General features: G+C 38.4%; 2 protein-coding genes across 2 annotated transcripts in view; one reads left to right on the top strand and one right to left on the bottom strand.

Moving 5' to 3' along the window:
* Nucleotides 1–248: 248 nt before the first annotated feature.
* Nucleotides 249–8,108, top strand: LRP2BP (LRP2 binding protein). The gene is made up of 7 exons (XM_009070960.1): nt 249–329; nt 1,647–1,760; nt 2,216–2,358; nt 2,435–2,540; nt 3,004–3,227; nt 6,102–6,267; nt 8,043–8,108. Exons 1-7 carry the CDS (start codon nt 249–251, stop codon nt 8,106–8,108), a joined length of 900 nt encoding a protein of 299 aa, XP_009069208.1.
* A 1,360-nt stretch (nt 8,109–9,468) lies between these two features.
* SNX25 (sorting nexin 25) overlaps nt 9,469–22,038 on the bottom strand; it is a 68,595-nt gene continuing 56,025 nt past the window's right edge. The window contains exons 11-18 of the mRNA XM_009070959.1: nt 19,564–19,704; nt 18,902–19,015; nt 18,257–18,421; nt 15,593–15,704; nt 14,147–14,213; nt 12,784–12,965; nt 11,065–11,165; nt 9,469–10,196 (exon numbers count right to left, since the gene is read on the bottom strand). Of these exons, the coding sequence (XP_009069207.1) occupies nt 10,122–10,196; nt 11,065–11,165; nt 12,784–12,965; nt 14,147–14,213; nt 15,593–15,704; nt 18,257–18,421; nt 18,902–19,015; nt 19,564–19,704 (957 nt within the window). The 3' untranslated portion in view covers nt 9,469–10,121. The remainder of the gene's footprint in view (nt 10,197–11,064; nt 11,166–12,783; nt 12,966–14,146; nt 14,214–15,592; nt 15,705–18,256; nt 18,422–18,901; nt 19,016–19,563; nt 19,705–22,038) is intronic.

The following is a 22,038-nucleotide window of genomic DNA, read 5'->3' as shown; positions in this document are numbered from 1 at the left end:
CGCGCCGCTCCCGCCGCGTCCCGCAAGGCTCAGGCTGTGTTCACCGAGCGTTTCCTTCGGGCTGCCCCACCGAACTGTTTCGGTTTATAACCTCTCTTTAGTCTCAGTCTTTTTAAAAACGTATTAAATAGGGGACCCGGCTTCAAATCGGCATTGTGCTCCCTGGTGCTGTTCCGTCTGTTGGGGGACAACACCAAACGCGTGTCTGTTTCTAAGCAGAGCCGACCTCGACTGCACTGATTGCAAAAATGGAGGAGATGATGGGGAGGAGAGTGGCGCATGAAGATCCTCTGGCAGTTTTTCTGGATGGACAGCTGTGCTATGAACAGGTTGTGCTTTCCTCCTTTTAAGTGACTATCATAAAGCTGACAATTTTCTGTATCGTTTCAGTGGAAAAAGAGACACTAAAAAAAAACGCTACAAGAGGTGCCTGGGACTGGTTTTATGCCATTAAAATCACCAGGTGTTTCCCCTAAACAATTTTTTCCTACACTTTCCCCAAGCATCTTGCAGTGTCTTCCAGTTCCCTCACAGGTCTCCTTAGGACCAGGTAAGTTAGCAGCAGTCTGTCCCTATAGCTAACTTCCAAACCAAGCTGTGTTTTTTGGCCAAAACCAATGCACTGTGTTTTCAGTTACCAGCAGTGGTCATCCCCGATCAAGACAGCTTTTTGTCTGTATTCCCCACCTAGCCACCAGCTTTGATGAAACTTGCTGAAACATGTTATATTCCAGATTTGTCCCTGCCTGCTTTGGCTAAAATTGCTCATCCATGTCTTTGAAGGTAAATGTGCATGGAAGGGTGCAAGACTGACTGGCAGGTGAACTTATACCTCAGCTGCTTAGTTGGGGGAGCTGGAAAAGAATGTAGTACAAGTACTGATTCAGGTATCTTCCAATGTGACGTGCATAGATTCAGTACTGTTTACAGTGCAGCTAGTGGCACAGTGTGAATCAGTCTCAAGGTCTGAAGCAGGAACAGAATGAACTTGCTCAGGGCTTCTGCATTCTGGGCCCTGTCCTTAATGTTTTTGTTAACCTGATTTTGGCATGATCAAGACTGACTCCATGGAGCAGATGACCTGTCTGTTTCTTGACAACCTTGCTTGGATGTTCACGTTATATATTGCTGTCCATCCCTAAATTTATTCTTTGAGCAAGTTTTAATTTTTATATATTTTATGTATGTCTGTAGTGCTTAAAAATGCATGTTTTTAATATTACTCCACTTTTAGATGTCAGAAAAAAAAAAAGCCCACTGCCTAATCAGAGCCATATGTCTCCTTACAGCATTAAATTCTCAGGAAAGGTGAGATTAAATGTGCCTCCTGTTCTTTTTCTGATATTCAGGATAGCTACTTGTAAAATGGAACTGTGGGGTTTTTTTTTTCCAGAGTTCTTTAAAGAAACAAAGTCCACACAGTCATAATGGCTAAGCTCCTGAGACAATTAGTAGTTTACAACCGCTTGGACAGTATTAACAAGGGGTCGGTGTTTTCTGCCGGTTCTGTGGTTGCAATTTTTTGTTCTTCATTCATGAGAAAAATGCTCCAGGTTGAAAAATTTTAAGGGAGTATCTACTGGAGAGCTAAGCTGCCATATATACTTGTTTTTCTGTGTAGTTCATTGTTTATTCTGTCTTTCCAGGGGTTGTATGAAGAAGCATTTAACCTATTTGAAAAAATTGAGGATACAGATTTTCAAGCAATGTATCAGCTTGGTGTAATGCACTATGATGGACTAGGCACTAACAAAGACCCTGTGAGTAACCTAGCTGCACACTTTTAATATTAGCTGATAATTACTAAGAGCTTCTTCATAAGCATGATTAATTATTTTAAAATAAACAGCTTTTTGATTAGAATTAGTTTCCATAAAGTACTGAAATTGAACATGTAGCAGGTTTAGGATGCAGCATTCATTTATGTAAGCACAATATCTTCAGAATTTTTTTATCAGTGAAGAAGAGTAATACAATATCAGATGAACATTTATGAGGAAATGTTTCATATTAAAAATATACTGGGGGCTGTCTAGTAACCAAAGATCAGTTCTGCTTTGGTATGGTGCTATTTTCCTGGCTGTGATACCAGTATGTCTTAGCCTTTCTTCAAAGTGGAAAAATTACCTGTCTTGCAAAAGTTAGTGCATTCTCAGATTCTTTATTGCATTCTCTTCACAGTCTGAATGTAATAACTTAAATGGCTCAATTTTAGGAAAGGGCAGTGGAATACATGAATAAAATACTCCACTCTGATTCTCCAAAAACAAGACACTTGAAGTTTGCCGCTGCATACAATCTTGGCAGGGCATATTATGAAGGATGTGGTGTTAAGCATTCAACTGAAGAGGCTGAGAGGTAAGGGCAGTGAGTGATTTCCCTGACAAATCTAAGATTCTGTGCTACTTAAACTTTCTTGTCACCATTTTCTTAGGTTGTGGCTTATTGCTGCAGACTCTGGAAATCCAAAAGCAAGTGTAAAGGCCCAGAGTACCTTAGGAATGCTTTATTCTATGCCAGTTCTAAAAGATCTGAAGAAGGTAAAGTCCACTTATACCTTTTGAAATGAAAACGAGCCCTAATTAATTTTTCATTTCACAGAAAGATTACAGTGATATATTTGACTGTGAAGGCTCTATTTTCAGTACTGTTAGGCATTATCATCCATTTAAGCCTGTATGAACAGAAGGCCAGAATCCATTTTGACTCACTTGTCGCTGCCAGCCAAGATTTATTTTTATATTTTTAGTGCGAGTATGAGGAAGAACGATAGAATGGATTTAAATTTTGTCAGCTTTGGTAACCTTCAGAAATCAAGCAGGTGTCAGTGACTGACAGCTCTGACAGTAAATTAAGCAGGTTTAAAAGCCTTACAGAGATTCTGATTTCTTTTATATATAAACACTTCTTACAGGATGGTTAATGTAAAAGCTTTTATGGAAAGAGTATTCAAGAAGAAAAGCTAAAGTAAATATATACTCCAACTCTGTGTCTCTGGTTTAGGCCTTTTTCTGGCATTCAAAAGCCTGTGCCAATGGAAGTCTGGAATCGCAGGGAGTGCTTGGTATTATGCATCTCTATGGACAAGGTACACGTCAAAACACTAAAGCTGCTTTGGAGTGTTTGAGAAAAGCAGCAGAACGTGGAAATAGCTATGCTCGAGGCCACCTTGTGGAATATTATTACACTGGAAAATTTTACTCAATGGCTGCTGCACTAGGCAAGAGGTGAAGTTAATTTTGCTTTATTTTTCATTATGGTTTTTCATGCAAGACCATGTAACTCAGATTAACATAATAAGCTAATACTCTTTCAAACTGAAGAGATGTTTGAGATTATGAATTGCAAAACATCATCTTTAAAGATGGAATAGTCACATCACAAAAGCAATACTGTAATGTTCTCAATTACTCAGTATGGTTGAACTTTTCTTTCTGATCCTATAAAGCAAAACAGCCCTGACGTAGAATCCCAAGTAGATTCCTATATGCCACCCTGCCTTCCTTGTCTCCTGGGTCCACCATCTCCTTTAGGCCTCTGCCTTCACCATTCCCTTTAAACCATTACAATCATAGGATCCCCAGGTTGCAAGGATCCTCAGGGATCATCTGATCCAACCTTTCTTGGCACAAGCATGGTCTAGACAAGATGCTCCGGCACCCTGTCCAGCTGAATCTTAGAAGTGTCCAATGTTGGGGAAATCTACCACTTTCCTTTACCTGTTTTTCTTTCTCTGGTATGCTTTTCTCTTGCTTTTGAGAAAGCTCAGAAGCTTGCAGTTAAACCAAGGTGGTATCTTGCTCCACCTACTTTCCATGCAAGTGGTTTCTGGTCAGTATCTGTTGCATTGAGGTCTGAGGCACTGACTGGCCTTGTCACAGTCAGTTACTGTGGGACTCTCTGCTGTACCTGCACACTCTGGAGTGGTTTGTGTGTTGCAGAAATAGTGACTTATGTTATAGCCTGCAGTATTTAAGATAGTTTGTTATCAAGTGTCTGTATCTTGAACTAGTCATGAAGGACAAGAGCAATGTTGGTGCCAGATCTACAGCTGACAAACACATTTGTGTGGCAAACCCTCAGAGCTTACCAGTGTATGTTAGAAGTTCAATCTGTCAGTCAGATTATTGATTTGCTGGAAATAAGCTGCAGACAGTCTGACTGCTTGCACAAGCTGCACACAACAGCATTCATGCTTTTTGGGGTATGTTAATGATGTTGCTGCTGCTGCCCAGCAATAAATATGTCACAACTTACCACCTTACAGAAGCTGCACCCTGTATATGCCACTGCATAGCAGGAGCTCTGGTAATTCAGTAGTTCAGCTATGAATGTTGTTTGCTATAGTCTATGCTGAAAAGGATTGTTTCTCTCTGAACTGCTGCTTTTATTTCTTTTGCACTGTAAGTAGACTGATAGCTATTCAGTCTAGTCTAGCCTGTCTTGCTGGGAATGAATCCCCTCCAGTCAATGCTGCATGGTAGATTATTTAGACAAGTAAACAGTGCATTTCATGAGCTGCAATTGTGATTGCAGAAAATAGCAATGGAATCCCACAGTACAGCCAGAAGTGACAATTTCTGAACCAAAAGATACTGCCACCATACTTGAAACAGTTCCACTTAATTAGAATTGCAGTTGGCTGAGGCAAAAATCTCAGCAGTTCAACCAGTAGTATCAAGCATCAATAGGTTTTCTGCTAAAATTTGTCCTACATTCATACCAATTACGTAGTTTGTTATATTATGCACAAGCATACAAACATCATGTGATTATGTACAGTGTAACTCTGCCTAATATTTGGAGTCTGGATTAGCTGCTGATACTTCAAATAATTTAGTTATCCCATACAGCTCTACTTACCCGTTGCTATGGTATGTTCTTGAAGTCAGCTGAGCTAAAATAGAATTTTTGCCTGACTTGACTGGGTATTGTTATTTGCATCAGCATCCTGTGGTGCATCTTCTGAAAAGGAAGGCAAAAAAGCTACATATCAGGAAAGATAAGAGAAGTAATATGTTACTGTTGTTATATTTGAATGTTCTTGCTAATAAGAACAGTTGTGTTAATGGGACCAAATTAGGTGGGAGAACATTGCTTTCAACACATTCAAGTGCTTTATCAGGCACTGACTTGCAGAGGGCTAATGGAGAACAATCTTTCATAAACACTGATTTATAGTGAGTAGCTATAAACTGAAATGACTTTCACTTTTCCTTTTTTTTCTGCCAAGTCTGCAACTATTTGACACAGCTGAAATGAGTGAGAAAGTATATAATTACTGTTTGGTTACAGGAAAGGATAAGGGGCTTGGGGGGTTCTGTTTTAAGAGAACTGAAAAAAAAAAAAATCAATTCCCACATCGACAATGTTTTATGTAATATTAGAGTGAAAATACTAGGTAATTGCAGCCTGATAAGTTAAAACAATGTTCACTTTATCACTCAGATTCTTAAAATGGTTCTTACTAAAAACAACATGCTGAAAACATGAAAGCAAGCTTGCATAAGAAAGGAAATAATTGAGCTGAAACAGTTCTAAGTGGTTGCCCTAAGTGAGTTTTATAACCAGAGGCTCTCAAGTACATCCAAGACTTTTAGGCTACTATGATTTGCCAATATTCCATAAGACCTTGGAATTTTAGAATCACACATCATGGGCTGGTTTGGGTCGGCCCTTTAAAGATCATCTAGTTCCAACCCCCTTGCTGTGGGCAGTGCCATCTTCCACTAGATGAGGTTACTCAACTACATGAATCAAGAGGTTTACCTTCCTTCCACATATAATTGCCATGAAATAATTTAATAGGAATAATTAGTGTAAAATATGTTGCCTTTTATAACAAGCACAACTATAGTGAAAGTGACTGCAGAAGTTATATATTTGCTTGCTGATTAATATCACAATATTCAAATATGACTAACTTCAAATCAAATAGTGAACAGAAGAATCCTCATAAAGATACTGAATACATGTAAATTTCAGCTTGTTTTGGATAACAACATAAATGGAAAGAAGGCGTTGTCAAACTCATATATGATCAGCTTTAATTACTGCTTGAACTTGCATTATCTAACCTAATGCTCTAAATTCCACAACAGGACTACAGAAAATGATGATCATGATATGCTAGCCAAGGCAACTGATTGTCATCCAAAATATGTAGCCAAGGGGATTGCTATGGCAGCTTTCTACTTGGCTAGATGCCTCCAGCTTGGCCGAGGTGTACAACAAGATCAAGATGCTGCTAATATATACTACTCTAAGGTTAGTTGAAAAAGTCTTAGAGATTAATTTGTAACTCAAGAAATTGAGTGATGCCTTGGGTTTGAGTCTTTAAATTTGCTGTTTAGTTAAAAGACTCCAACATTATTTATGTTAAAAAAAAAAAAACTGTGCAAGGAAATGTAGAGTGATAAAAGTATATTGAAAACTACTAAAAATAGTCTTGAAAGGATGCTATCTTCCCACTTGCTTAAGCAAACAACACGTTGTGCAACACCAAAAAAGAAAAGGAAAATCTGTGGTAATCACCACAGCAAAAAGCTTGGTAACTTGCAAGATAAATTACTTAAACAATTTGAATCATTTTATCCCAAATTGACTTGCTTTCTGTCAGTCTCAAACTGAAAAATCCTAACTTTTCCTCTGCTTTATGTTCTGTAACAATTATGACCTTCATTAATGATACTTAAATTGGCCATAACTGGTTCTTATGCTTATCTTTATGTTTACATTTTTAGCACCAGCTGAGCATCTACTGTTACTGATACACTGTGGGGAAAAAAATCAGACACATTTTTTTGAAGTTCTAAATTTAAGTAAAATATATTGCTTGAGGAGAAATGTCAATAGAAGCTTCCAAAAGATGAATCTAAGTAATATCAGTGATGCCTAAAGATACATCAAGGCAAGATGATTATAGCAGCTGAAGGGAGTGTACAAAGCAAGTTTGGCTCTGTGCTTCAGAGAGACTCCCTGATTTCTGTGCATGAAGTTACCATTTGTTTCTGCAAGTAGAATACTTTGATGTCCACCTTGGTGCAACCTAAAAGAATGGAGAGTTATGTACGTGATAACTTACCAAGTAACAATTTTTGTGGCTCCTTACTCAGGGAAGCCACTGATGTGAGAGGCTTAGCAGAGTAGCTGATCTTCTGAACACACATCTTAAAAGTTTTGTTCTCCTGCTGTGAAAATAGTTATAGTGGAGAGGATGAGGAGGAGATCAGGAAAAGAATATAAGCTGAGGTGTTATGAACACTGTAGCCAGTATCCCTGGTTAAATCTTAAAGCATGGAAGAGGCCCATTGGGATCAAAATGCTGCATGGCTTTGTGGGAGTATAGCCCTTTCCACTGTCTTATGAAGTCTAGCAAAACCACCACAACTGAACGAAGATTACAGCTTTCACTCATTCACTAGCTGTACATCTGAGAATGATCTAGGAATTTCACTAGCTTCTCAATATAAAAAGAGGTAATTCCTACTGACTGGCATCATCCACCTCTAAATCAAGAGCAAAGAGAAGGAACACAATATAAACAAGGGAGCTTCCTCAAGCAGGAACTTCAGAACAACTAAGAGAATTGTTGGGGTGTCCAGGATTTTTTGTACCTGGAAAACTCTCATGTTAACTGTACAATTACACTTACTTAAAAGTTAAAATCATGTTTGCTTTTTTTTAAATTAACTACTCAGCTGTGGTTTTGGCCTACCATTCTTATACCCAGTCAGTTCCGAAAGAGGTGAGAAAGAGAAGATGGGCATCCTTGAGCATACTGAAATAGATGATAGAAGCAAATGACACTGACCCAGTCTGTAAGCAGATTTATATTTCTGACTATGACGCCAGCACATGCCCTGCCAACAAACAGAACTTAAAAAAATAAACTCAAGACTAACACTCTAGTCAAGTATGCTAATTTTAAATACTGGGGGTTTTTCTTACATGGCATTAGAAACAGGGATTTAAAGCCTGTAGCTTTAAATTTAAATTATTGTAGCTATAAACTAGAACTCTGCTGTTCTTTGTTTTCAAAGGCATGCGATCTGGATCCTGATGTTGCTTCTCACCTTGAACTGGCAGCTAATCTTGGGAGAATTTAGTGTGACCTTTAATTGTGACTGGTATATAGATGTATTTCCTACAATAAAGCATCATTAATCTCCAGTAATCACAGACTGTTCATTAGTTCTTGCTTTTCAACTTTCTGTAAATTCTTACTTAAAACAATTTACTGATCATTCTATCTAAAACAAAGAAAAAAGCTCACACTTTTTCTTTAACCGAGACAAAGCCAAGTCAGACTTTTAAAAATAGTATTGAAGACATAAAGGTTTATTAAGGACATTTCACTGGGACAGATGTATTTTCTTCATGTCATACTGATATACAGCACATGAATCAAATCAGAACCAAATAAAAACGGTTGTTTCCTTTCTGCACATATAATGTTTAAACTTCAATATTCTGAAAAGCTTGAACCAAGACTAGTTTTCCCACAGAGCCCACTCAAAGACCATGGCCATTCTTAAAGCTTAGTTTTGTTAGTGGTGTGTATAACTTTCTTTTCTCATGCTCTCTAATGCATCTAGATCTACTTAAGTGTCTTTATGCATGTTACTCTTGGATTGCAGAGATTCAAAGATGGAAACTGGCTGGTAAGACACTAAGCTTTAGAGTTCAAACCATGCCAGCTTCTAAAACTGGAAAATACTACTTACAGAACTACGGAAAAAACCAAACCCAAACAGTAGTATAGAAATGCTCAATATCCCTCCTCACCATGAGGCCTGTTCTCCTCAATCCTTCATACTGCATTTACGCTGCCTCTGTTTGTATTAGAAACAGTTGAAAGCCTTTTGGCTAGGAGTATGTATGCCTAAGCTGAATCTTTCATCAGAAGATACTCTGATTAACCACTAGTAAGACTTAGTGATTGCTATGGTCAGCTTGCACATTTCTAAATGCCCATTTACTTACAAAACTTTTTAAGTGCAGAATTTGGCTTGAAACTGTTAGAACAGAAGGCTGGATGTTACTAAAAACAACTTAAATATAGCATATGGATTTTATGTCCCTGACAAAACAGCCAGTCTTAACTGCAAATAGTTTTTCTATGAGCACAAAGTACTGAATTGAAAAGACAGTAATGAGTGTCACCTAGGGAATTTCGATGATGTTTAATTATTTAGATGTGCATTAAGACCATATTTACATATTTTTACATAAATTAAAAAAAAAAGAAAAAAGAACACTGAAGACAGTTTTCCTTCCTTGTATAAAATAAGGGGAAAATTTGAAGGTTGTTTGAAACTGGGGTAATTTGAATAAAACTGCCCTGAGTAATATCAGGGAAGTTATATTAGAGTGGTTTACTTAAATGTCTACTTGATCATTCATAGAAGCAATTCATAAGCACTAATCTCAGAACTAACATTTAACACAGGCATTGTGTTAGGACATACCAGTTTACAATACATAATTTTGACACAGACTTCAAAGCAATGTGGATATTTCTTACGAAACTAGTGCTGTCAAACTCATTCGTTAGTTGTCAGTACAGCCTCATTATCAAGTACTGCAATCCAGTTGTGATGTTTATTGCTTACAAATGCTTCAAACTACATGAAATCTTTGGTAAAAACAAAATTGATAAAATTTTCACAATAGCTTTACATGTAGTATTGCACAACAAGGCTTTTTCAATACACAAGAGAAAAAAAAGGAATGCTCAGATCCTCAGTGAGGAGATTAGAACTGTACAACATTCATTAGTTTACCACTATAAGCAAAATTTCTTTTCATCAATGTTTAAAATATTTTCTGGTTTCTTTCAGCATATATGAACATTTATTTTTCAATCTATATTTGAAACAGAAGAATAGTCAAATAGAACAATTTAAATAAAAATTGGCAGCTATACAGCATTGTTTTGTCTATCCTACTACAGCATCAGATCTTTTCAAGTCTGTTTACTTCACAAAAAACTCAAGAGGAAAGAAAAATGCTAAAAATAATCATAGTCCTCAGCCCTCTATGGAAAAGAGGAAAATAAGTTTCATGTCTATTATTGAACATAGACATTTCTCTAGTGGTCCAACTGTGCAGATTCAAACCTATGTGGCATTAAGCTGCTCTAAATGAGCTCTCAGCTCAGGACACAGTTCAGTTAGCAGCAGTTCCAGCAAAACCTGAAAAACAGAAGAGAGTTAAGATGATGGAGGTGCCAACCAAAGGAGAATTTCCTTTTTCTTTCTGTCATGTTTAGAGCATCACAGATAACAGAAGCATGTAGGTTCAATTCTATTCATCATTCATGCAACACTCTTCATTCATCCTAAAGGTAGCACATGCCCTACAGATAACATGGGAAATGTCTTAAGGCTGAAAGGAAACAAGGGCTAAGGCAGTTGCTTTCAGATGGGGATTTCCCACCCGGGATAAAATAGTGCTGTTCTGTTAAAGACACATCAGCAACATAAGTAAGCACCAGGGCATGTCCCTCCCAATCAAGCTCCTGAGACTGCTCAGCATCTCTCTGGTGCTGAGGCTGCATTGTGTTCCTGATTGCTGTCTGAAATAAGCCAGAAAGGACTGACTGATTGTGAAGGTATTATACTTAGATGCAGCTGCATATTCCAACTAGTCCCAACAGTTGAGAAGTGGGACTTTTAGAGGGCTGTCATGTCCTAACTGTGAGTCAGTCCTGGAGTTCTCCTTCCTTCCCTAGGATTCTCCATAGTAGGTCTATTTTCCTAAGCTGTATGAAGAAATTAGTTTGCACCTTATGCACTCAGGTAGGTTGAAGATCTCTTTTAGACAAAAGCGATGCAGCTCTTAAACAGCCTTTTGTTATTCAAACTTAGTCAAGTTATAGAACCAAGTACATTTTTCTGACTTATTTTAAGAACAAAAAAAGCTACTTGCACACAGACCAACAGTCCAGAGCAAATCTCTGCAGAAACACACTCCCACCCTTCCCTGGACTAATACTGAGTGAGCAGAGCTCAGCAATTAGAAGAATTATGAAGTTAAAAAGCTACTTTTCTGGTTACTCACATAAAGTAGATGCTTGTTAGCCTTTCTTTCTTGCAATGCATTGAACACTTTCACTACACCATGACGGGCATTTTGTTGTCCAACAAGATTCTGCAGAGTATCTGCAACAAATGTTACTTCAGCTTACATAGTTTCACTCAAGCTAGGCAAAACATCTAGCCAACACTACTACAAAGAATCAGAGTCATCAAGATTGGCAGAGACCTTCAAGATCATCCAGTCCGACCCTAACGACCCACAAAGGAGGGGAAACAAACCACTGCACTTCACGGCCCTCAGTTACAAGGTACAGAGTCCCCAGTCCCCAACCTCTTAAACACACAGGTAACTTACGTCACAGCTTGAAAAGATAACTTGGGTAACTTGAGAATAAGGGTAAGTAATATCAGATGCATCTCAATGACAACATTTGAAGTGTTTTAATGTGATATATAGTATGCCTTTTTGGTAGTTCACCTCACAGAGTCGAGTCTAATTTATACATTATCAAATTATTCACTCAAATACACCTTCAGCCACAAAAACTAGAATTCCTACAACAGTTAAAACAGAGTTACCACTTGAATTGCCTCTCAATCTTCAGAGAGATTACTTCCCACAAGCAAGCAGATAAGAGAATTCTTAGTCAATTATTTACAGTTTGGATTTAATTACAGAATAACCACTGATCCAGTGCTCTGTCATTAATTTAAACTGCATTCAGCTATGTCCTGACATATGGCTCCAAACTCAGAAACAAACAAACAGAAAAAATTAAACAAACCCACAACTATGGAAGGGTGTTTAGGTAAGTAGGTGAGTATAGAACAGAGGGAGTAAATGGAGGGTTGTTTACACATCAAATGACAAATATTTTGCATGCATACCTGCTGCTATTTTTGCAGTAAGAGTTGATTAAACAACATAATGCAAGAGCGTACACGAGATATCTCAGTGAAGCCAATAGATAGCTCATTCTATTCAGATGAAGAAGAGACAAAAAGCATTCAAGCTACATTTAAGTGCATTTTCAAGTGCTAAAGGTAATGATTTTGTTCCTTCCCAGTAAGGTGCTGTTGGGTTTATGTGATCTCTAGGCATCAGAATTACATAACTGCACTTCCTGTCCTGTGAAAGGGACAGGACGGAGCATTTCAGGATGGTGCCCTAGAAAAGTGTTTGCTGAAGAGAAAGCTGCCTAGGCTTGGGAGGCAAGGGTAGGCAAAGGAAAGTACTTGAAAACCCACTAGATCTAGGGTCGCCTTTTGTCCAGGCTGCAGATCACTCTAACATTCAGTACCCTGAGAAATAGCAAAACACATGACTGACAGCACGGGTAGACCTCTCTCTCTCTCCAACTTCGAAATATAAGAGGAAGAAGCAATTGGAGTAGTGCTGCTCTCCCTATTTGTCAGGCAGTTCCAGGCAGCACAAGCACCTCTTATTTGCTCACAGAGAACCATCAGAAAGTGTGTCTTGACTGAGGTTCCTTCATGAATAGTACACATAAGTACAGTGATACTGGATTTGTCACCCACCAATAATAACTAAATCCATGCCCTTTACCAGATCAGCAGGAGAGGGCAAAGAGTAAAGCCAAAATTATCCTTATTTATGCAGATAACCATAATTTAGAGCTCTACAGAAAAAGAATACAAAATGCAGCAGAACAGTATTTGATTAATCAGTTTCCCCACTAGTTATTAAATCTGTGATTTGGCAGAATGAAAGTGAGCTCACCTGGAATGTTTTCAAGTAGTTTTTGCTGTGCTCTCTGTTTTGTCTCTTGCTTTTGTTCATCGCTCTTGGCTCTCGGTGGTGGCGCCAACTTTCCATTTGGCCAAAAAGCATCTCGAAACACACCAATGTAGTAAACAAGCATTGGTTCACTGAACATCCAGTGCACAGTGTCACGAATTTGCCTGTAAAAAAGCACAGAAGGGAGCACATCAGAGCTGGTCTTCATGGTTTATGCAGATTTATTCTTTTTACTCATGAAAGTAGTGGAAAGATGCTGTTTTCCATGTAATTATCCCAACTTTTCTGAGTTGATTTCACCAGCATCACAGCCAGTCAGATTTAGCACTGGGTGCTCTAGGATCTAGGTCAGTTCACATACCTGAGACGTGGAGAATGATACATTTCCAGGTAATCCACAAACATACATTGCAAATTACAAGTACTACACTGAAACATATATTGAAACTACATTTCAAGGATGGGCACTACAAAGACTCCACTGGGAAATGACATAAAAATCACGTAACTAATTGTAACACTCCAAACTAGTTGCACACACACATCTGCCTGGTAGGATAAAAACAAACAGTTTTAATAAAAGTGCAGTAAGTTCCCTCACGGATAGCAACAGCACATTAGTGAAAGGATTATGACTGGAGATAGCAGCCTCCTCCTGTGGCTGTAGCACTCAATGTAGCCTTCAACACCAAGAGTCTGAGGTAGAGAGTCCAGGCAGTACTGCCAAACTGTGCCACAGTACAGCTGAAATGCTTAAAATCAATAAATGTAAAAATTCAACCTACATGTGAAAAACTATAGAGCAACTTTGCATGCATGCTGTGCTCACACACTCTCTCCCACTCTGTCCTCTCTATGGCGTCTTCCAGGCTAGTTATCAGCAGCATATGAACAAATGAACTGATCCATTTAAAATTCTGTGAGTAGATACCATCAGAAACCAGTCCAATTTACTGGTACATAACATACCTAAGAGGCTTTAAAAGCCATGCTGGCATGTGCCAATTTAGTCACTGACTGGATTAAGAACAGCTTGTTCTGCCAGTAGAATACTTTTCCCAAGTTTTTCTGACCAGTGATACAGCTTTCCACACGAAGGTGTGTAGAGACAGGGACACTGACTTCATAGCCTTGTCCAGGCCTCACTTGGCAATATAAGGAAAAAGATAATTCACATCTGTGTCTTCTCTAACCAATACAATGTATTTGTAATTGGAGTTGTGGAAAAGAAATGTAGATTATCATATACAACAGCATGTCCAGATAATGATTTTTAACAATTCTGCTCTCAGCCTGTTTCTCATAGAACAACAATGCAGGTGCAGTTAAAACAACAGCTACTTACTTGTTGATAGTTCTTCCAAAAGTGACTTGTACTAGTGCAATTAACGTTTTCCTGACCCACTTGAACACTAGAACAATGACAAATGACAGAAAATAAAGATCAAGAAGTTAGTAACATTACAGAAACCCATGACCACACCCAGAACCTTCCCCCTAACCACTCCTGCCCAAACCAGAGCCAACCAACCAACCCCTACAGTAAATACATCTGTTATAACCTTTCCTAAGATTTCATTAATTGTGTAATACGGGTCTCATTAATCTTGATTGCTTTCCCCGCTGTACTGTTTGCTATATGATTTTTCAAATCTTGCAGATCACATAAATGTATATATAATATGCATTTTAGGTTATACTGTAAACTTTTATGTTTACAAATATTACAAGTTTATTTGGCCATACAACTACCCAAGCCCCTTTTTCTACTACTAAAGGCATATCTCAAAATTCACACACTTTTCATACCTACTAGTATAATGTACACACAGCAGCACCATTACAATTCTGAAAACATTTTCACTCACAGTTAGCTTTCCAAAGGAAACAAATATGAGTGCTTCCTAGTAATTACCGGTCAATCCTTCCTTTGTGCTGTTCACCATCAGCACAATAAAGTCTATATTTGTACAATACATCTGCTATTTTTGGAAGGTGCTGCATTTTGTAATAGTCACCCTGCAAACAATTTTATAGAACATCAAGTGTGGCTGCACATTCAAATAGAAACAAAAATAGTTTTCTTTGTTACCACCATTCAGTTATGTAAAGGAGGAAAAGAAAGAATCTGGTATTTAAAGATGCCACAATTCTAGTATCTTTTCCATTAGACAAATTGTAGAACTAAAATGCACACACAATATACTGAAAGTGGATATTAAAACTATTTCTTTGTCGCTGACACGTTCTGTAATAAAGCAATTTTTCCTGCCTCAGAATGCATACGTTCTATCAAGCAGCCTGTTTATAGAAAACATGCTAGTGTCCTTTTCTGGGTTTTTTCTCTTTTTTTTTTTTTATGAAAAACTTTAGAATATTTAATGCAAATGCTCTCTCCTACCAGATACATTTTTACTGCCCTTTTATGTTAGAATTTCCCTTTTGAATGAAAGCTCAGTTCCAAACAAACTGGCCATGTAGATTGCAAGAACATTTCCACTTACTGAAAGAGCAAAAGAATCTGAATTACAAAGTGCCCCAGACTTCTGGGCCAACAGATTCCCTAGCAATTAAGCAGGTTTACAGCTTACTTCCTCGTAGCTCAAAAATCTTTACTGCCCTTTTATGTTAGAATTTCCCTTTTGAATGAAAGCTCAGTTCCAAACAAACTGGCCATGTAGATTGCAAGAACATTTCCACTTACTGAAAGAGCAAAAGAATCTGAATTACAAAGTGCCCCAGACTTCTGGGCCAACAGATTCCCTAGCAATTAAGCAGGTTTACAGCTTACTTCCTCGTAGCTCAAAAATCTCTCCAATCAGCATACGGTTCAGCTGAGAGTCCTTTTTCCCATCCACCTCCTCTCCGTAGTCTGACAGGTCACTATCCTCTTCTGTTTCTTCCTAGAAAGAGAAGCACAACATGGCTATCAGTGCAGTTCCCCATCATTCTTCCAGAATGCATTTAGTTACTGCCATGCTCTGGGAAAGGAGCACAGCCAGTCCTCTCAAAAAAGGGCACTGGAGCCAACAACTGCCTGCCTATGCTTAGAGCAAAGCTGCAGTGAGGCAGACCTGACCTCCACTGAGGCTGCTGCAATGCCCCAGTCTCTGGATCAGGAATGGTCAGAACGCTGTGCAAGTTTTCTTCTTCCATTTGGTTCTCAAAGATAACATTCATCTCTTCCTTTGCCTTCCTTTCTTCCTTATCACTCCATCACCTAATACGGTTCTATTTTTCCCCTATCCTTTAGAAAATGCAACAAGAACTGTAAATTCTTACACCACAGTGTATTTTCTATCCATTAACAGCTCATAAACCTTAAATCCCTTCCTCTAGATGGTATCAACTGCATGTTTTGCTCTGATATGGTTTTAGTCTTGAGAGCTAAGAAATATGTTCTAAAGCTAGCCCTGTCCAAGGATTTGTATATATCAAGAGATCTGAAATCGCTGCAGTATCTAATCCTGAAAACAGCACTCAAGAGGTAATACTATTACTTTAACATATACTTGAAAAATGTAAGATGAGATGTAAAAGGCAAAGAGAGAGCTGAGTAAGAGCATTCTCTACTGAAAGTCCAAAATACAAACTAAACCAGGAATTCTCAGTTATGAAAAGAACACAACTAACAGCTTTATAATGTGTGGTTTAACACAACTAACTTCATTTATGACCTTGTACCAAACGATTTCACCCTGGTTTAACTGCTTTAGTAAACTATCCAAAATGCTATCGTTGGACAAGCCCTAGCTGATCTAAGCTCACACTGAAAGACACAGGTGGCCAAGAAACATCAGAGCTGATCCCAGGCCACCTCACAATCTCTCCCTCCATTTAGTTTTATCATCATTATTTTTACACTAGGACAAACACTTGACACACTGATTCAGAAGGTCTAACAGTTTTCTATACACCCTCCATCTCTATTCTGTTGTCTCCTCTTATGTTTAAGCTTCGGGAAAAAAAGAGAAGAGAAGGAAAGCAGATGTGAAGCAGGATGGTCTTTGCATGTGCAGTGCCTGCCATAATACACTCTAGCAAAAACTGAGCTCCTAGTCCCACAAGTAATAAGAAATAGCATTAAATTTAACCTGAGTGAGAAGTTATGTTCCAACTCCTCTGTGGCCACATTCTGTGGGCATTTTTTGCTCTACATCCTTCAGTTTTTCAGGACCAGTTGCTTAATTTCTGCTTTATTTGTCTTCTCTCCTGCCACACACACTCATTATGGATTCCCCTTCCTTCTCCCATATTTCCTAACTATCTCCCCTCCTACACACTCACATAATACAATATACATGCAGCCTGCCTTTCTTCTTGAGGACGTTTCTCAGTTAAATAGAAAAATAGAAACAGCTTCACACTTCTATGCGTTTATGTTACTTCTACTTAACAGTCATTTTAGTGAATGCACTTTTGATTTTAGAATTGTAGTACTTCTACCAAAGTGTAAAACTAGTTTCTCAAACTTTCTTTATTACTCTGAAATGAGGCACATGCATTGAGCATCTGGATATAAATACAGTGCAATTCTGAAAAATAAAAATATATAGGGGATATAAATACAGTGCAATTCTGAAAAGTAAAAATATTTTCTATTTTTAGAAATTTTCTAATTTCTGAGAGATGCAAGACCACCTTTCTGCCTATTAACATGCTAGAACTGTACAAGTTCCTCAAACTCCATTTATCCTGCAGAAGACCCATCCACTGCAGACAACTACAGCATGTAAGAAAAGAATTATTTCATATAACATATAACTAACAAGGGGAATAGAAGCAGCTCCTTGATGGTTGCATATCTGCAACATGAACATGACAGAACAGTGTGCCATGGAATTGTGGTCAGTTCTAGTCTATGAGCTATTTTAGTCGCTATTATTCACTGCATTTTGATTGACATTTTTTTTTTATAGCTTAACAACAAATTCTCCAACTGGTTTGCCCATATGGGCTCCCGCCTGCAACTGCAAATTCCTTCAGTAAGCCTGTACTATTTCCCAACGTTTTTTGTCAAAACTAGCTTTGCTTTAGAAGTTGTCCTGAAATTAAGGACACACAGCCGTTCCTGCCAAGAGAAGATTCCCAAGAGAGAATCATTATTTTTACCTGGCAAAACCCCTATGAAATATGCATGTCAAACGCTCAAAGAGTGGAACATTCTGCTATAAAAAATAAACAATCCCACATGGACTGCAATTTATTTACTTGTGATAGCTCACATATTTGCATATATATCTTTACCAAAGGGCAGGAAAGTTATTAATAAACACCTTTTAAATTCACAGACAGCTCTTATTTCTGACTCTTTGTTCACTTATAGTGAATTACAAATGACCTTTGGAAATGCCTTCCAATATTACCTGCGGCTCAAATGCATTATACTAACGACTCTCCCTGCTTACTTTGGATAAGTAATTAAATTTGGGAAGATTACTTTTCTACCACTTACCTCCTGATGAGAAAACAAATCACCAGGAAGTCGTTCTAGAAACGAGGAGAGTGAAAAAGATGACTTCTTTCCTTGCACATCAATAACTTTGAGGTGCTCTGGGGAAGGGCTCAAGAAGGCATAAAGTGCTTCGCTCTGGCAGAGTCTTTCATCAGAGAGCAATTTCTACGAAAGAAAAATAATGACAGAAACAAAACATCAATTAAATATTTCTTGTTAAGGAACCAGATGTGTCAAGGCCATCCAATAAAACTATTTTAAGACCTGGCTCAGAAGTAATGCAACAAAAAAAAATCCATGCCTCACAAAGGTTCTTTCAGAATCTAGTTCTAAAGTATTGGATCTAGTAAAGTTCTTAATCTTACAATGTTCCTTTTAAATAAAAAAGTCCTCATTTGTAAGGAACTTGTGTTATAGTTAAAAGTAGCAATTACATCAAAGTTTAAATTAACTTACCACTAGAGGAATGGCTACTACCAGTCAAACTCATCTCAACTTCAGGCATTGTAGACAAATTCAACACTTACAGTGTCAAATCTTACATCTGACCTATTTGTTCTAGTGTCTCTCTTTAGACAACAGAGAGACAACACCCTCTCAGTTCTTCTGTTCAGGTATCTGCTGGTTTCATCTTTGTTTTCTTACCTGCAGAAAGTTATTAAGCTGGTTCTTGGATTTCTCCAGGAATTTCTGGTCTATGGATTTGAAGGGCAGCTTGCTGAGAGAAGGCAACTGAACTTTCTTTAATGACGGAAAACACTGTGTAGGAGAAAGGAGAGCTCACTTTACACCCAAGTAGAGAGAAACACAGGTGGTTTGGAATGGAAATGAACAGACTTCTGTTTCTCATCTCCCTTCCACACCCCTCCTAGCACCTTGAAAAACACCTTCCCTTACCCACTAGGGGCTAACACATCTAAACATTTTCCTTTCACACCACCATCATCTATCCCTTATCAGAAAGAAAGGTTAAAGCACTGTAGAAAGAAAGCTTCTCTGTTCCCAAAAGCTGTCATTTCTAATACTTCCCTGGAAGCCAGACAAAATCTAGTTCTTATAGTAGGCTTTTACATGACAGTGCAGAGCATACACCATTTTGACATTGGGTTAGTCCAGTAAAATATTATTAAGGGGAAAAAACAAGTTTTATAAGCATCTGTCAGAGACTAGAAACATGCAGATAGGAAACTAGCTCTAAAAGGCTAAAAGCCAAAAGCCTGGCATTAAAACTGGGAGTATTAAAATGTTATCATTCTGACAAATTTTAGCAATTTGTATCTTCTCCCTCCCCCAGCATAGATTCATACCTCACTGAGTTTGCGGTGTAGGTTCTGAAACTCACTGAGCTTCCTGGGAACAGTCCAGTTCTTAGTTTCAGCTCCACCAACTTCTTGTAAACTCACCATGACAGAGTAAGAGGGCACTTGTTCTCCATTCTCTTCTAAAACCTTGTGGGGAAGAAACCAACATAATATGTATGTATAGTATACATACACATATACTACATATGCACACTAAATGATATATTAGATTTACTATGTTGAAAGCAAACAGTGGAACATTTGAGCTGCCAGATGACTGACTTGCAAACTCAGTCATCATCAGTCCTACACTTCTCTTGTGATTTGATAGCTACACACAGAGCAATACCCTTAATGAACTAAATTTTACTCAAAATACTGTGCCAGTCCTGAATAAATCCTCCAGCTAACCACTATTATACCTAACATACAGTTCTGCAATGGTGTCCACCAGCAATCAAATCTCTCCAACATGTCTTCTTCAAACAGCTGAGTGTATTATTTTGGTTCTTCAGACACCTACCATATAGCTTTCTGATTACCGTGCTTACCAGTACTCCATGTCTCACATCTGCATTTTTCTCTGTGCTGTCCCTTTATTCCCTTCCTTCCCAGTACTCCTGCTGAGGCTCACCCACACACCAGGCACAGCAGCTCTGCAGCTGGGCCCCACAGCTGATGCTGTCTCAGAGCAATTTCTCTGCTCACTTGAGCTATTCTGCATGCACAGAGTATGTGGTATCCATGCGTTGTTTGTTCTGAGGGACTCACAACTTTAAAAAAATACTAATGAATCAAACTCTACAATCCTCAGCCAGAGGAAGGAGAAGGAATTAGCCACCTTGGGCAAATGGGAAAACTACACCAAAGTAGTTATATGATTTTTTTCTTGAGACAATAGCAGCAGTGTGACCATATTATTTCTTAATTTGATATCAGAATTGACATAAGAATTTCATCCCTATGTCCTACTGGTAACAGATTTTTGTTTACCTATTTTGAGGAAACAGCTAAATTGATTATGAAAGGCAAATAAGAGAAATGCATAAAATATTTAACTCTCAAATCCCTGTCTTTATATACTTGCAAATAACAAAGGCAATTATAAAATACTGCTCACAATCTCTTTGAGGAAACTTAGAATTTTAAAGCTTTTTCAAATAGAATATTAAAATAATCCAATTAGGGTAAGAATAAACTTTAAAATTCATATAATTATGACACATTTTCTGAGAAGCCTGTAAAGGTCTAACAACACTTACTGTTGTTGATAGATAATGTGATAAGCAACTACATCACCATTGTAAAAGACATGCAGCTAAAACGTATCTTCCTATTTTTAGGCTATTCAGAGCTGTACACAAAATATATTCCCTGTGATGCATTCCTTCTAAAGCTGCACATGGACCACTGGGAAGCCCAATTCGAGGCCCAGGTTTCACATATCTCTGCAAAAAAAGCTGCAGCAGCACCCAGACAGAATACAAAGCACCAGCTTGAATGCCTGAAAATCTGCCCGGTTCTCAGCACAGCTATTTGGGAAACTGCCTATCTCCTGCCAGACTACTGCAGAAAGAGATGCTTGAAAAGCCTCCAAAATGCAGGTCAGAGAGACATGGTGCAGAAGGATCATCTGGGACAGTCCCTGCCCTGTCTACTCCTGAGCTAGATTGGATCTGCGTGTGTAGGTGACTCACAAACACCTCCTGGCTGCTGCATGTGAATCCTGGGAGACCAGTGCTGAAATTGCTGATTTGAGTCATGCCTATCATTCTCCACTCCACATTTGTTCCCAGGGCAGGGATTTGCATGTGTGTAGGGTCATCTGAACTGTAATTGTCAGGAGACAGTCATCCCTCTGGAAGCACATTCACAAAATGGAAGGACTTAGTACTTCACCTACAAGTTAGGATCCATGTGCAAAATCACTGAAATTCTGATTACTAGATGAGGCACATAACTTTCTTCAAGCACCCTCAAATACCCTCATATAAATACTGAAAGTCTTCAGGATTTTCCTAAGAATGCAAATTTTTTTATCAGCTTATGCACTTGTGCATTTGTTTTTCCAAAATAATGAGTTGACTGGAAAATATAAAAACTGGATGTTAGGAGGTGTTCTAAACCAGGAGATCTAGTCCTCTGCTGTTAACAGGCATCATCTCATACAACTGCTACCATAAATAAATTCAAACTAGAAAGCCCCATTCCTCTGCTTCTCCCTTTTGCTAAGTGGAGCAAACAAAAGTGCTTTCACAATCACTTTTCATGGGAGAAGTTCCTCATTCAAATCCACCCTTCTCAAAGGATATGGCCCAGCACCTGCAGAGTGACTGTAACACCTCCTCATCTCAAATGTAAACTCTCCTGGTGCATTCAAGGGCTGTATTTACCCTTAACAGATCTGTAGCCCTCTGAAGACTGCCCATCCGACAAGCCACCAGCACAGCTACAGCTTCCAGTCAAAAGGTGCCCCACTAT

Source organism: Acanthisitta chloris, unplaced genomic scaffold (assembly GCF_000695815.1).
Source record: "Acanthisitta chloris isolate BGI_N310 unplaced genomic scaffold, ASM69581v1 scaffold13313, whole genome shotgun sequence".
In the NCBI taxonomy this organism is placed as follows: domain Eukaryota; kingdom Metazoa; phylum Chordata; class Aves; order Passeriformes; family Acanthisittidae; genus Acanthisitta; species Acanthisitta chloris.
Note: the sequence above shows the minus strand (reverse complement) of the source record. Positions and strands in the feature narration are given on the sequence as shown.

Coding starts and splice junctions, on each gene's coding strand:
- LRP2BP (XM_009070960.1), top strand. CDS start 249: ATGGAGGAGATGATGGGGAGGAGAGTGGCGCATGAAGATCCTCTGGCA. Junction 330..1,646: donor GACAGCTGTGCTATGAACAG/GTTGTGCTTTCC, acceptor CTGTCTTTCCAG/GGGTTGTATGAAGAAGCATT. Junction 2,359..2,434: donor TCAACTGAAGAGGCTGAGAG/GTAAGGGCAGTG, acceptor CCATTTTCTTAG/GTTGTGGCTTATTGCTGCAG.